This window comes from Staurois parvus, unplaced genomic scaffold (assembly GCF_062004578.1).
Source record: "Staurois parvus isolate SC_StPar_1 unplaced genomic scaffold, SC_StPar_1.0 ptg000586l, whole genome shotgun sequence".
In the NCBI taxonomy this organism is placed as follows: domain Eukaryota; kingdom Metazoa; phylum Chordata; class Amphibia; order Anura; family Ranidae; genus Staurois; species Staurois parvus.
The window spans coordinates 4,703,683-4,717,234 of NW_028318382.1; the positions used below are offsets into that span (position 1 = coordinate 4,703,683).

The window sequence follows — 13,552 nt, forward strand, 5'->3', positions numbered from 1 at the left end:
AATAAAAACCGCACACATGATCAAATACCACTGAAAAAAAGCTCTATTTGTGGGAAAAAAGAACATAAATTTATGTATAACATTGCATGACCGCACAATTGTCAGTTAAAATAACACAGCGTTGTATCGCAAAAAATGGCCTATTCAGAAAGGGGGTAAATCCTCTAGAGGGCAAGTGGAATATTCAGTTGGAAAAGTTTCAATTTAAATATCTAACCATGTGTTAGCAAAAAATATTTTTTTTTCATTCTCCTTCCATATGATTTCAAATGAACACAGGTTCACCTTGTTTACTAAAATTCACTTTACTATCTGAAGAGCCTTCATACCTTTAGTATTTCAGGTAATTCGGTCTGCATTGGGCGATTGAAGGGAACATAGCTTCTCCTGAATCATGCAAAGTAAAAATTTGCTGTTTCTTTAGTAACTACACTCCATCATCCCAATTTTGTAAGCCTGGTTATGTTCAGTACACAAGTGCTGATCCTGGCAGATGGTGTTCCTTTGGTTATTAAAAATATTGTGTGTCTACAGGCTCCTATCATAAAAGCCAGGCCTTGCATCTGACCCATACAGAAATGATTGTATTTGAACCATCAAGCCTTTGATAGTGCCTGTTGGAGGGACTGTATGATGTTTATTAAAAAATTAAGTTACATTTTTCAACTCATTACAGCTAAATACACATGTAAGTGCAGACGCAATGAAGGATAAGATCTGTGCCCTTATAGACATATATTCCATTGACATCTCTGCGTTTTCACTTTGTGTGGTTTAATGGTTCTGCAGGTAGCAATTTTGACCTATTTTGACAACAACTTATCTTCCATAGAGATCTTGGAATTGCATAAATTACATAAAAGCACACAATGCATGCACTTTACTACAGGAGTTACCCAATCTGCCTGGTAAATGCATGAAAACCTCATTTAAAAGACAAGTACTTTGAAATACAAAAGTGAGAAGCCGTCCAAAAACAGACTTCAAGAAAGCAATACAAAGTGTAATGTAAAAATGCAATGACAACCAATCAGATCTCATAGATCGTAAAAAGAGGTAATTTCTGAACTGTTGGTTAGTATGGTATACCGCACTTGGTATATTATAATTGCTCTCTATACACTGAAGCCCCTAAATGGCAGTGAAAACAATTTGTAGACTAATGAGGTTCCATAGAAGTCCATTGATATATAGAAAATCAACTAATAGCTCAGGTATTCCAGCAATTTTCTTCTCTGGATCTGAGCCCTCTCATGTAACCCTCCCTGAAAGGGTGCAAATCTGGAGTAAAACTATTTACAGGCTGCTTTCTTGATTTTCAGTACAATACATAATAAGGCAAACTTTGTAAATCCAATATTTACTAAATCGTATTTACAAATCATTTCATATATATTTGTCCAGAATAATTTATTTTATTAACCCCTACCACAAATGTGTCTTCTATTATTGGGTATTGCAATATTCTACTGCAATTTACTGAGTTTATGAGCTTATTTTTTCTACAGAAGGAATGCAGATGTAAAGTATATGTAAACCCTCATCTTGTAAAACAACCATTTCATTTAAAAATAGAAATGAATGGCAAACATTTGCGTATAGATATTAAAAAATGATAAATATTTTCTGTCCCTTTTTTATAAGTGATCACATTTCCTCTGTTCTCAACTGCATAAGTAGATCAGGGAGCAGAAACAGCAGGACACTGGCCTTCCCAATGAATGGCGGTGCAGAGTGTGTGTGTGTGTGTGTGGGGGGGGTGTCAGCAAGTCTGATCATCAAGAGCAGATTGAGGTGTTCTTTTATCATGCAGCGGTAAATTACCACTGCTCAGTTCTCCAGCATTCTCAGAGGAGAAAGTTCTCCTCTGAATGCCTTTTTATGAAGCGGTGTAGATTGCTTCTCCGAATGAGGAGCGAAATGATCTACAAACGCTTTTAGGGCTGGAAAACGGCTGCTGTTACAGTAATCTTGCGAGGTTACAGTAACAGATCAGTCATACACTGTTTACAAATCGTTTGCGGTTCCCCCGATTCTCCACCTCTGCACTGGAGAATCTGGAGGCAGAACACAGATCGCCAGTGAAGGGCTGACATCGCTCCTTCATACACTGGCAGTCTGTGTGCTGAGATGATCAGCGGAGAACATGTTCTCCACTGATCATCTCTGTTTCCTAAACCACTAATGATCTGAGATCAGCAACAATCCTTAGGATCACAGCTGATCTCTGTTTCATAAAAGGACACCTGAGTTCCAGCACAGCCAGAAAACTGACCACGATGTGATCCCATACCTAGTGTGGTCAGTTTTTAATAGGAAAGCAGAGGAACACCAGGGATTTCACACAAAGGAATCAATGCAGAAAACAATATACTTTTCCATACAAGTACATAGTACAGCAGGCACATATCAGGAATATCAAATGTTGGGTTTACATATGCTTTAATGGGAGAATATTTGACCATGATGAGGTTGTCAAATTTTGACTGGCCAGTTACTACAAATGGCTTCAAATGACTGTCAGACACAAATAATGTGGTGCCCTATTTGCAATGGTTATTTTGAGAAACATGAAACCTACCTAGCTATTTTTTTGGTTCCTGGTAAATGTTCCTGTATTGAAATAAAAAAAAATACATATTTACTAGTCCTAGGAATCCAGTGATGTCCTTCTTCCAGCCCAATGTTCTTCTTTGTCACTATGTCTTGTCCTGACACCTTACGTATACGCAAACATGGTGCAAGTGTCTGCCAGGCATGTCTGTGCATGTGTGAGATCATGTTGCCTACGTCATCCTTGCTTAGGCAAGGATGAAGAAAGTTAAAAGCATAAAATATATATTCATTGTTTACATATTGTCCTCAATTATTTAAAATGGAGGCTGGAGGAGTCAGAAGAGAGGAAGTCATACTCATGAGTAAGGGTCCACTTTAAGCTCATAAACTGGTATACAAAATCTGGAGTGTAGAAAATTGAGCAAAGATGGAGCATTGCACCTTAGAACGTCAATGATCACCTTGGCTGATAAGAGCCAGATTTATCTTGGCTATTTTATTCATAATTCAGCCCTGAGGTCTTTATAAGTTCCATCCAGATAATGAGAATCCATCCTGCTGCTCAGAAAAGCCAGTGTTGGGTTCCATTGTGGTTTATTCAGACTTCGGGTAGGTGGTGCCCAGACCTTAATCACCAGGCTCTGATTCCTGGCATAGAAGGCTGTAAATGCCCCTGCTGGGCACTGCCAGGGACAGCTGCAATGTTCATACTGACCAGCTGTACAGGTGGTGTGCCCCCAGCTGGCACCATAGGAGCTCCTGAGTAATATGGATTGCTGCTATATCCACCAAAACACACCGGATAAGGGTATGAGCTGGCATTGGCACCGTAAGTTGTATGGAAAGTCTGATTCCCAGCCAGGCAGGGCTTCCCATCCCTGACCAAAACTGGCACTGCCACCCTGCGGGGAGGAGGAGGGTGTCCTGCCAGCTCCAGAGACCGGTCCTGTTTCTGCCGCTTGCACTTGTATCTTCTGTTCTGGAACCAGATCTTCACCTGGGTGGAGGTGAGCTTGAGGACTGATGCCAGCTGTTCCCTCTCCGGGGCAGATAGGTACTTCTGCTGCTTAAACCTCCTCTCCAACTCGTACACCTGGACCTGGGAGAAGAGGACCCGGGGCTTCCTCCTCTGTCTCTGCTGGGGGCGATCTGGGGGCTCCCCCCGCCTGTTGGACACTTCGCCGCCTGCAACTGCCATAAAATGAATAATAATATCAACAATAATAACAATAGTAATGATACATGTAGGAGAAGAGCTATGATATTTATGAAGGCACACTTATAAAAGATTGGTTTACTAATAGTTTCATTCCAAACACTACACTGAGAATTCCATATATTCATATATTTATTTTCAAAAGACGAGGGGTCTTCAAAAAGTGTCCGCACTTTGATATTTTCATTGGAAACGGTGACAACGGGAGGAGTAGTAATTGGTCATGTCTGAGAGTGTCATGTGATTAGTCTGTCTGGCAAGCTGGCTGACTTTGCAGTTTAGTATTAGGCTCCATGCACACTGGGCTTAAAAAAAATACCAGTTCCCTTGGCAGAAAAAGGCGGTGAGATAGCGCATTTCTGTGCACCATTTAGGCAAGTTTAGGAGAGTTTAGCATTTTTTCTGCCAGAAAGCTCCAATCAAAAACACAAACCAGAAGGGTTTTTTCCGCCTCTAAATGTTGAGCCTAAAATAGCCCTTAGAACATTATGCATGGACATATAGGATAACACTGAGCTGCTTCTACCGGCAGAACCCAAACCTCCTGTAGAAGCAGCGATTTTGAAGCCAATGTGCATGGAGGCTAAGGTGTACATTTATCAAGCAATGGTACTTTAAATGACCGCTGCTATGTTTTCTGGCATCCTCCGAGTGCCTGTTTATGAAGCAGTGTAGATCGCTTCTCCTGATGAGGAAAGAAGCCCTCTACAAACACTTTGAACTCTGGAAAATGGCTGTTGTTGCTGTAATCTTGAGAGATCTAGCGAGATTACAGTAACAACAGATCAGTAAAACACACAGCTGTCAGTTTATTAAGAAGTAGTAAATTACCTCTGCTGAGGTGGAGGCTCTCCTCAGTACACACATACACAATAATAAAAAAAATGATGTGTGTGTATATATATATATATATATATATATATATATACAAATAACACACATATATATACAGTCATGGCCGAAATTGTTGGCACCCTTGATATTTCTCCAGGAAATCATGTATTTCTCACGAAACGTATTGCATTAACACATGTTTTGCTATACACATGTTTATTCCCTTTGTGTGTATTGGGACAAAACAAAAAAAGGGAGGAAAGAAAGCAAATTCGACATAATGTCACACAAACCTCCAAAAATGGGCTGGACAAAAGTATTGGCACCCTTTCACAACTGCGGATAAATAAGAATGTTACAAGCATGTGATGCTCCTGTAAACTCACCTGGGGCAAGTAACAGGTGTGGGCAATATAGAAATCACACCTGAAAGCAGATAAAAAGGAGAGACGTTCACTTAACCTTTGCATTGTGTGTCTGTCTGTGCCACACTAAGCATGGACAACAGAAAGAGGAGACGAGAACTGTCTGAGGACCTGAGAACCAAAATTGTGGCAAAATATCAACAATCTCAAGGTTACAAGTCCATCTCCAGAGAACTAGATTTGCCTTTGTCCACAGTGCGCAACATTATCAAGAAGTTTGCAACCCATGGCACTGTAGCTAATCTCCCTGGTCGTGGACGGATGAGGAAAATTGATGAAAGATTGCAACGCAGAATAGTCCGGATGGTGGATAAGCAGCCCCAAACATGTTCCAAAGACATTCAAGCTGTCCTGCAGGCTCAGGGAGCATCAGTGTCAGCGCGAACTATCCGTCGACATTTAAATGAAATGAAACGCTATGGCAGGAGACCCAGGAGGACCCCACTGCTGACACAGAGACATAAAAAAGCAAGACTACAGTTTGCCAAAATGTACTTGAGTAAGCCAAAAGCCTTCTGGGAAAACGTCTTGTGGACAGATGAGACCAAGATAGAGCTTTTCGGTAAAGCACATCATTCTACTGTTTACCGAAAACGGAATGAGGCCTACAAAGAACAAAACACAGTACCTACGGTAAAATATGGTGGAGGTTCAATGATGTTTTGGGGTTGTTTTGCTGCCTCTGGCACTGGGTGCCTTGACTGTGTGCAAGGCATCATGAAATCTGAGGATTACCAAAGGATTTTGGGTCGCACTGTAGGGCCCAGTGTCAGAAAGCTGGGTTTGCGTCCAAGATCCTGGGTCTTCCAGCAGGACAATGACCCCAAACATACGTCAAAAAGCACTCAGAAATGGATGGCAAAGAAGCGCTGGAGAGTTCTGAAGTGGCCAGCAATGAGCCCAGATCTAAATCCCATTGAACACCTGTGGAGAGATCTTAAAATTGCTGTTGGGAAAAGGTGTCCTTCCAATAAGAGAGACCTGGAGCTGTTTGCAAAGGAAGAGTGGTCCAAAATTCCGGGTGAGAGGTGTCAGAAGCTTATTGATGGTTATAGGAAGCGACTGATTTCAGTTATGTTTTCCAAAGGGTGTGCAACCAAATATTAAGTTAAGGGTGCCAATACTTTTGTCCAGCCCATTTTTGGGGTTTTGTGTGACATTATGTCATATTTGCTTTTCTGCCTCTGTTTTATATTTGTTCCAATACATACAAAGGGAATAAACATGTGTATAGCAAAACATGTGTTAATGCAATACCTTTTTTGTGTGAAATACTTGATTTTCAGGAAAAATATCAAGGGTGCCAACAATTTCGGCCATGACTGTATATAGATATATCTATATATATATAGATATATATAGATATACATACACACAAATAATACACACACACACACAGATATCTATCTATCTATCTATCTATCTATCTATCTATCTATCTATATATATTTTATATATATATACATATATATATATATACACACACACACAAACACATATATACATATATATTTATAGATTGCTCCAGGGTTTGGGGGGTGTTGTAAAAGGCAGGCGGGCTTTCCCACTGTCTTGGAGGCTCTGAAGGAAGAAAAATACAGACCAAAAACTTTCTCCTCAGAACTCCAGCAATTCTCCCTTCTCTCCCCGATTCTCCATCTCTGGGCTGAAGAATCTGGGAGTGAGAATTTTCACACAAATCCTCAGTGATGGGCTGACATCGCTCCTTCATAAACTGGCCGTTTCTGTGTCTGTTGACTGCAGATTCTCTTGTGTGCAGAGAAGATCAGCAGAGAACATGTTCTCTGCTGATCTTCTCTGCTTCACAAACCACTAATGTACTGAAATCAGCAGGAATCCCCAGGATGTACATACATATATATATATATATATATATATATATATATATATATACACACACACACATATATATATATATATATTTGTGTGTGTACATATATATACATATGGATATATATATTTATATACGTACATATATATATCAAACATTGGAACGGGTAACTACTTTTGTGTTGCAAATCTTATCTGTTGGGGATCTCGTTAACATTGGGTTTCTGTAATTCCGTATATATATATGACATCCCAAAACAAATGAGATCTCCAAGTTGCAAAAATTCTTTCTTTAAGTGTAGCTTCATGCAAAAATTAGCGTGACTGCGCAGTTGCAAGCATACTGCTCTTCATCAAGCTACAGTTGTAGCTTTTTGCTACTTGAAGCTCTCGTACTCATTTGTTTTTATATATATTTATAATTATAATTTTTTTCTTTGTATATATAAGAGATGCTGTCTTTCAGGAACTATTAACAGATGTGTAAATAATAAACAATTATACAAGTATACATGATTTAAATTAGAACTAACTCATTTGCAGTCTTTCTGATGTATATATATATATATATATATATATAAAATTTTCTTTCTATAAGATATAAATATAGATCCATATATATATATATTTATATATATATACATTTTTCATAAACTATTAACAGATGTGTTATTGATAATAATTATACAAATAATAATAATAACTATTATTATTCGAATGACAATAATCAAAATTATTATAATAATTATACTGGTACACATGATTTCAATTATAACTAATAGCTAATTTTAACTATCACTAATTCGCAGTCTTCCTGATGGATTCCCTTGATATAAGCACACTCCAGGAATATTTGGTTTAGTGGAAGTGTTATTTATCTTGGAAGCTTCCCAAATATCTTGAGAGTTGATAAGATTGTAATTGGTACTTTAGGGAGCAAATATGCTTTATATAATCCAGTTATTCTAATGAATCTTCATAACTCTGCCAAAAACACAGACACATATTATTATATATATATATATATTATATATATATATATATATATATAAACATATAGATGCCTTTTATTATTTTGCATTGGGGGTGAGTTATAGAGACGACACTTTTAACCATCTCTTGTGTTCACCTACAATTTACAATCAGGTTTGGGGGGATCTCTATTATTTTTTTCCCCTCTTAACCTGATTGGACATTGAATTGAGGATGATCGACCCCTCTGTATGTTCGGCTAAATACTTATAAAACTCATATTCTACACATTCTTATAAATAGTGGTATAGTAGCAATAAATAACATGTTAAAACTCTAAGCAAATGTCCATACTCTTAACAATATCTCGTTAGTTCAAATTAATGCTTGTGGTGCACTTTTGAAATTGTGTGAATAATTCAATAAATATTAATTCATGGTGAATTGCTGCTAATGCAAATTATTCAATAAATGGATGTTACAGCGTTTTCGCGTTTAGAATTTAATCAAACGTCGATTGTATAGATACGCTGTGGCATGATGAGAATACCTTGTACTCGTACGATCTGCAGAGTACTAAGGTGCTATACAATTAAAATTGCTAATTGTCGTTTATGTACATTAACAATGCAGACAGAAGAGACACAAATATCCAGATGCAATTTAAAAAAATGTTATACCTCGCCTAGTGTTATAAAACCAATTATATTTTACACCTTTATACCTTGCATTGCTTTTGAATGATTATTATATTAAGACCCTGCATTACAAATTGGATAATATATATCGTAACCTTGTGTTCATCCGTTTATATGTGAGCACCTGGAATGCTACCAGTGTATTTATTTATAGGCTGAAATTAAACAAAAATTTACCAAAAATTAAATGAAACAGAAATTAAATTTAAAAAAAATGCATATTATGATAAAGTTTATACATTGAAATCATTGGGAACCCTCGGCAAAAGAAGTGTTTGGGTGAGTAGTATTGCAGATCTATGGTTTAATAACTGTGTTGTGATTTGGCTTTTAGCAAATATTTAATATTTTGTATCGATTCTACTTTTTATAAGCCCCGACCTATGTCCTGTGTATATGTCTGTACAGAGATCAGGATTATATAAAACTTGCTACAATTTGCTAAATGTCGTGCTTGTAGAACGGATTCTTGCCTCTAATGGGTTGTAACAAAACTCTACATTTGACTTTTATATTTAAACGCCAATGATTTATATTTGAACTTTAATACTTTATATTTAAATTAATATTTAAACTCTAATAATATACATTGATATTTAAACTCCAGTATTGTATTTCACAAACACACACACACACACACACACACACACACACACACATATATATATATATATATATATATATATATATATATATATATATATATATATATAAAAACAACAATAGCAATTGTGTGTGTGTGTATATATATATATATATATATATATATATATTTACATACATACGTATATATATATATATATATATATATATACACATATAGTAATAATTTATTATATATAAATATTTATATTTAAACCAAATTTATTTATATATAAACTAAAATAATTGATATTTATCTATAAACTAATATTTAAACTCCAAATGTATATTTAAATGTACATTTACACTCTAAAAATGTATATTTCCTGTATATATAAATTTATATTTTAACTCCAATAATACAATCATCCCCAAAGTTGCAATTGTTTCACATAATTGCTTCTTATGTGTAGGCACTGACATTTGATTGCAGTAATGTAGGCAGGATTACATAATATCTCCAGTAACAAATGGGATGATTGTGAATTAAATAAATCAATTTTACTCTTTGACTACTACAAACTAATAAATGTAGAACTCCTATTACTATTCCTGAAATAGTCCCTGTCCCTAGTTTCCCAGTCTGGGAAGCACCATAGGTTCCAGCTCTGCCTTTTAAGTCATGGGGTAACACATGCCGCCCAATCCTTTATTACAGGCTATATTAATGAGTTCACCTTTCTCCTTGTGTAATTAGTGGCAGCCGGTAGTTAGGAATGGTCTCTACAATGAATTGATTACCCAGTATGTAATATAGGTTCATTTCCAGTCCCTGCACTCACTTTGTTCCTGAGTTTCTTCGTCTTCCTCTCCCATTGGGGACTGGCAGGGGAGCCCCAGATCCTCAGTGTCCCTTCCTTTGTCCTGTCCCTCTGTGCAGGGTGTTGCCTCCACCTGGCCTGCAGGATGCTGCTTCTCCAGCTTCAGGATGTCCTTCACTGAGAAAGGGGTGGAAGTAGCAGGACTGGGGAGCATTCTAAGGGGCTCAGGGCTCTCTGAGTCCCCAGTGTATTGCTGGTTCAGCAGATGAGACCATGGGGGGTGGATGGGTGGGGGTGCTATGAGCTTCCCCTGTACACCTGGGAGGCTGTGGCCCTGTCTAGGTGTTTCCTCTGAGTTCTGCACAAAGAACCTTTAGCAGAGACTTTTCAAAGCATCTCTAATCCCATTGGTTAATGTTCTCCTCTTCAGACCCCCTCCCCTTCCCAATGCATTTCTCCTAGAGATCTCTCTGCAGTCCCTGTGTCCACATAAAGGCCTGTGTAGCTCCTACCTTACTGGAGGTGTCCAGTGTCTTCTGTGCTACATGCTGTAAAATGAGCTCCCCCCCAGCAGGCCAGCCATGCAGGCAGACATAGTAGACTGGGAGAGGTTCAGACCTGTACATTAGCCAGATTTACAGCAGAGATACAGCCAGGAAAAGAAAACAGGAAAGGGAAATCACAACAGACAATTGACAAGTATTCACAATCCATTCCTGCTGGATCTGAATGCTATGGAGAGGAGCAAGTTATAGCAAATACGGTTCATTGCAGCAAAAGCGTATTTCATGTATATGTAATAGATTGCCACCATATTATGCAAAATGAAATAAATATTTAAATGGCAATATACAGCAATTTTTTTTAAATTTTAGATAGATTAGGACTGAAAATTGTGAATGGACACTCTGCACACTGCTATACAACCTTTCTAGCAAACATATGAATTAAAACAGGGATTTTTGGTTCACATATATTGCAATACATGTGTTATCTGTGGTCTGTTGTCATCCTATCTTCCCCATAGTGGTACTATATGTCCAGTAAAGTATGATATAAGTAAGAAAATATCTGGCATTTTGCTGACTACAATAGGGACTGGACAGAGAGGATTTATTTTGATGCAGTTGGTCAGCTTGAACATGTATTGCAATATATTTAAACCCAGAATGCCTGTTCTTGTACAGAGATTTGCTAGAAATACTTAAGGGGGTAAATCAGTATGCAAAGGGTTAATTCAGAAATTTTAGTGTTAAAGCGGTATTATAATCAAATATGTAAAAATAAAAAATTGACAGAAAGGTTTTTAGAACAGAAGAGATCCTTTTAGTCTCATAAATTCCCCCCCCCCCTTTGCCTGTCAGCAGTAATGTAATCTGAGCAGTGCATGCGCAGCTCACATCATATTTACAGCACCTGCTCTGTGCTGTGGTGATATGACTCCTGTGGGCATGCGGGAGAGTGACATCATCGCAACTCTGCCATTCAAGTGGCCAAAAGAACCCAAGAGGAAGTTCAGGAGAAGACGGAAGCACCTGGGACCAGCAGGACCAGTGACAGCGCAGCGCTGGAGGGCTTCATTTGACAGCAAAGTGTGAAGTCTGTCGTCCGTCAGAAGCACCTGGGACCAGCAGGACCAGTGACAGCGCAGCGCTGGAGGGCTTCATTTGACAGCAAAGTGTGAAGTCTGTCGTCCGTCAGAAGCACCTGGGACCAGCAGGACCAGTGACAGCGAAGCGCTGGAGGGCTTCATGTGACAGGGAAGTCTGTCGTAATATGTTAGTATACGGTGAATACTACAGCACATTATGCCATAAACCTGCAGAGGGCCCATCTTTAACATTTTTTTCAGAGTTTAATACCCTTTTAGGGCTGGTTGACACCATAAAAATGCAGTCTGGATGCATTCCGGATAAATGTCTACATATGCGTTTTTGATGCATCCCGGTGCATTTTTCCCCTCTTTTTTTTTCTTCATCTTAAATAGGGACATGTGTCTTCTGGTGTATTTTTTGGTGCATTCCAGTGCATTTTTGATACAGTTTGCTGTGTTCCAGTGCAGTTCAGTGCAGAAAAAATGCAGCCTGTTTTACTTTTTTCTGCACTAGAACACACTGGATCTGATTGCACTGGTGTGAACTCTACCATTGGAACCCATATAACCTACTGTTCAATGCGTTTTTAATGCAGAAAAAAAGTACACTAGACTGCATCTGGTGTGAACCAGCCCTTAGGTTCCATTCACACCATAAAAAGCACTCTGGATGCGTTTTTGCTTACAGTTCACACTACACGCCATTTCACACCATGTTCTAATTTGTTCTGCACTGGAACTGACTGCACTGCGTGAACTTGAACCATTGGAATACATGGAAAACACTGTGCATGCATTTTTGATGCAGAGAAATAAATGCACTGGACTGCATCTAGAATGTTCACATCCCTTTAGCACCTGATTTGTGAGCTATGTAAGCTATTTGGATTTGAGCACAGACATTCCTCTTTCATTTCTGTTTGACAGAATTTGGAAAAGTTAAAGCTGTACTCTGACCAAAATCTATTTTTGGTCATTTGCACTGTAAAAATAAATTAAAATAAACAAAGATGGTGCAATGCGTGACTGCTGCATTATGTAATGCTCTTACTTTCATTCCTCCCATACACTACAGTCAGTAGGTTTGGTCTGGAGTACTCTAATCACAGTCGCTGCTCTGCAGCTGGGACATTTTGAAAATGTCTTCCATTCTTTTTCATGAATGCAAGGTGTTCTGTGATTGGAGGATATACAGATGAATGTCACAATTTCCCCTTCTCCAAGCACAGAATCACTTGCATTCATTGAACCTTTCCCAGGGGAGACTTGGGGAAGTCTCCTTTGGGAATTCCTATTCTGTGCCACCATCTTCAAATACCCTGCATTTTTGCAGATACTTCACAGGTCTTTGCCAGGTTTTGGGACCCACATAATTAGTGCCTAGGCACAGAAACAGGAAGTGCTACAGTGCAGCACAAGGTACAAAATATTTTGTAAACTAGATAAATGGGTGAAGGTCTAAACTCATAACTGTAAAATCAGTCTGTATATGCAGTGAAGCATGCTTGTTATACTCACTGTGGAACCTAAGGGGTTAATCCTCTGCATTGTGAAAAAAAGGATGTTTGATCCTGTCTCCTTTGATCCTCCCTTTCTTCTACTGTCCCCAATCCATCTGCTGATAGAACAGAGCCTTGGGGGCAAGCTGCACATGCTTAGATTAGTGTCTATTGCTAGAGAGTTTTTTTTTCTTGGGAGAGTGCATGTGATCCACACAGAGCCAATCAGCGCTGTGCAGACAGAGGGTGAGTGGTTCTACAGCCTCATAGGACAGTCCGAGGAGAATGAAAACTCTTCCTACAAGCTTTACCCAGAGATCTGCTGGACACTGATAGAAGTCACAAGACTGCTCGAACTGCTGCTACAATAATTGCATTTCTATGTTCTGTGTTCTGTGGGAGACCAGATATAGTGATTGCAGGCGCCTGGATTTAGTAACACTTTAGTGTCAAGTTCTCTGCTAGTAGTTCTGTTCTAGGTGTTTAGACCAGGAGTAAATCGGT

The 13,552-nt window shown here is 38.5% G+C and overlaps 1 protein-coding gene across 1 annotated transcript; it reads right to left on the minus strand.

Moving 5' to 3' along the window:
- Positions 1-755: 755 nt before the first annotated feature.
- Positions 756-10,258, minus strand: NKX2-6 (NK2 homeobox 6). The gene is made up of 2 exons (XM_089692485.1): positions 9,977-10,258; positions 756-3,741 (listed from the first exon to the last, which is right to left on the minus strand). Exons 1-2 carry the CDS (start codon positions 10,167-10,169, stop codon positions 3,188-3,190), a joined length of 747 nt encoding a protein of 248 aa, XP_089548611.1. The 5' UTR covers positions 10,170-10,258; the 3' UTR covers positions 756-3,187.
- Between the last annotated feature and the right edge of the window lie 3,294 nt (positions 10,259-13,552).

Excerpts from the sequence above, each read along its gene's own strand:
- NKX2-6 (XM_089692485.1), bottom strand. The coding sequence starts at position 10,169 with ATGCTCCCCAGTCCTGCTACTTCCACCCCTTTCTCAGTGAAGGACATC. Across the intron at positions 3,742-9,976 it reads CGAAGAAACTCAGGAACAAA|GCGGCGAAGTGTCCAACAGG; the intron begins GTGAGTGCAGGG and ends TGGCAGTTGCAG.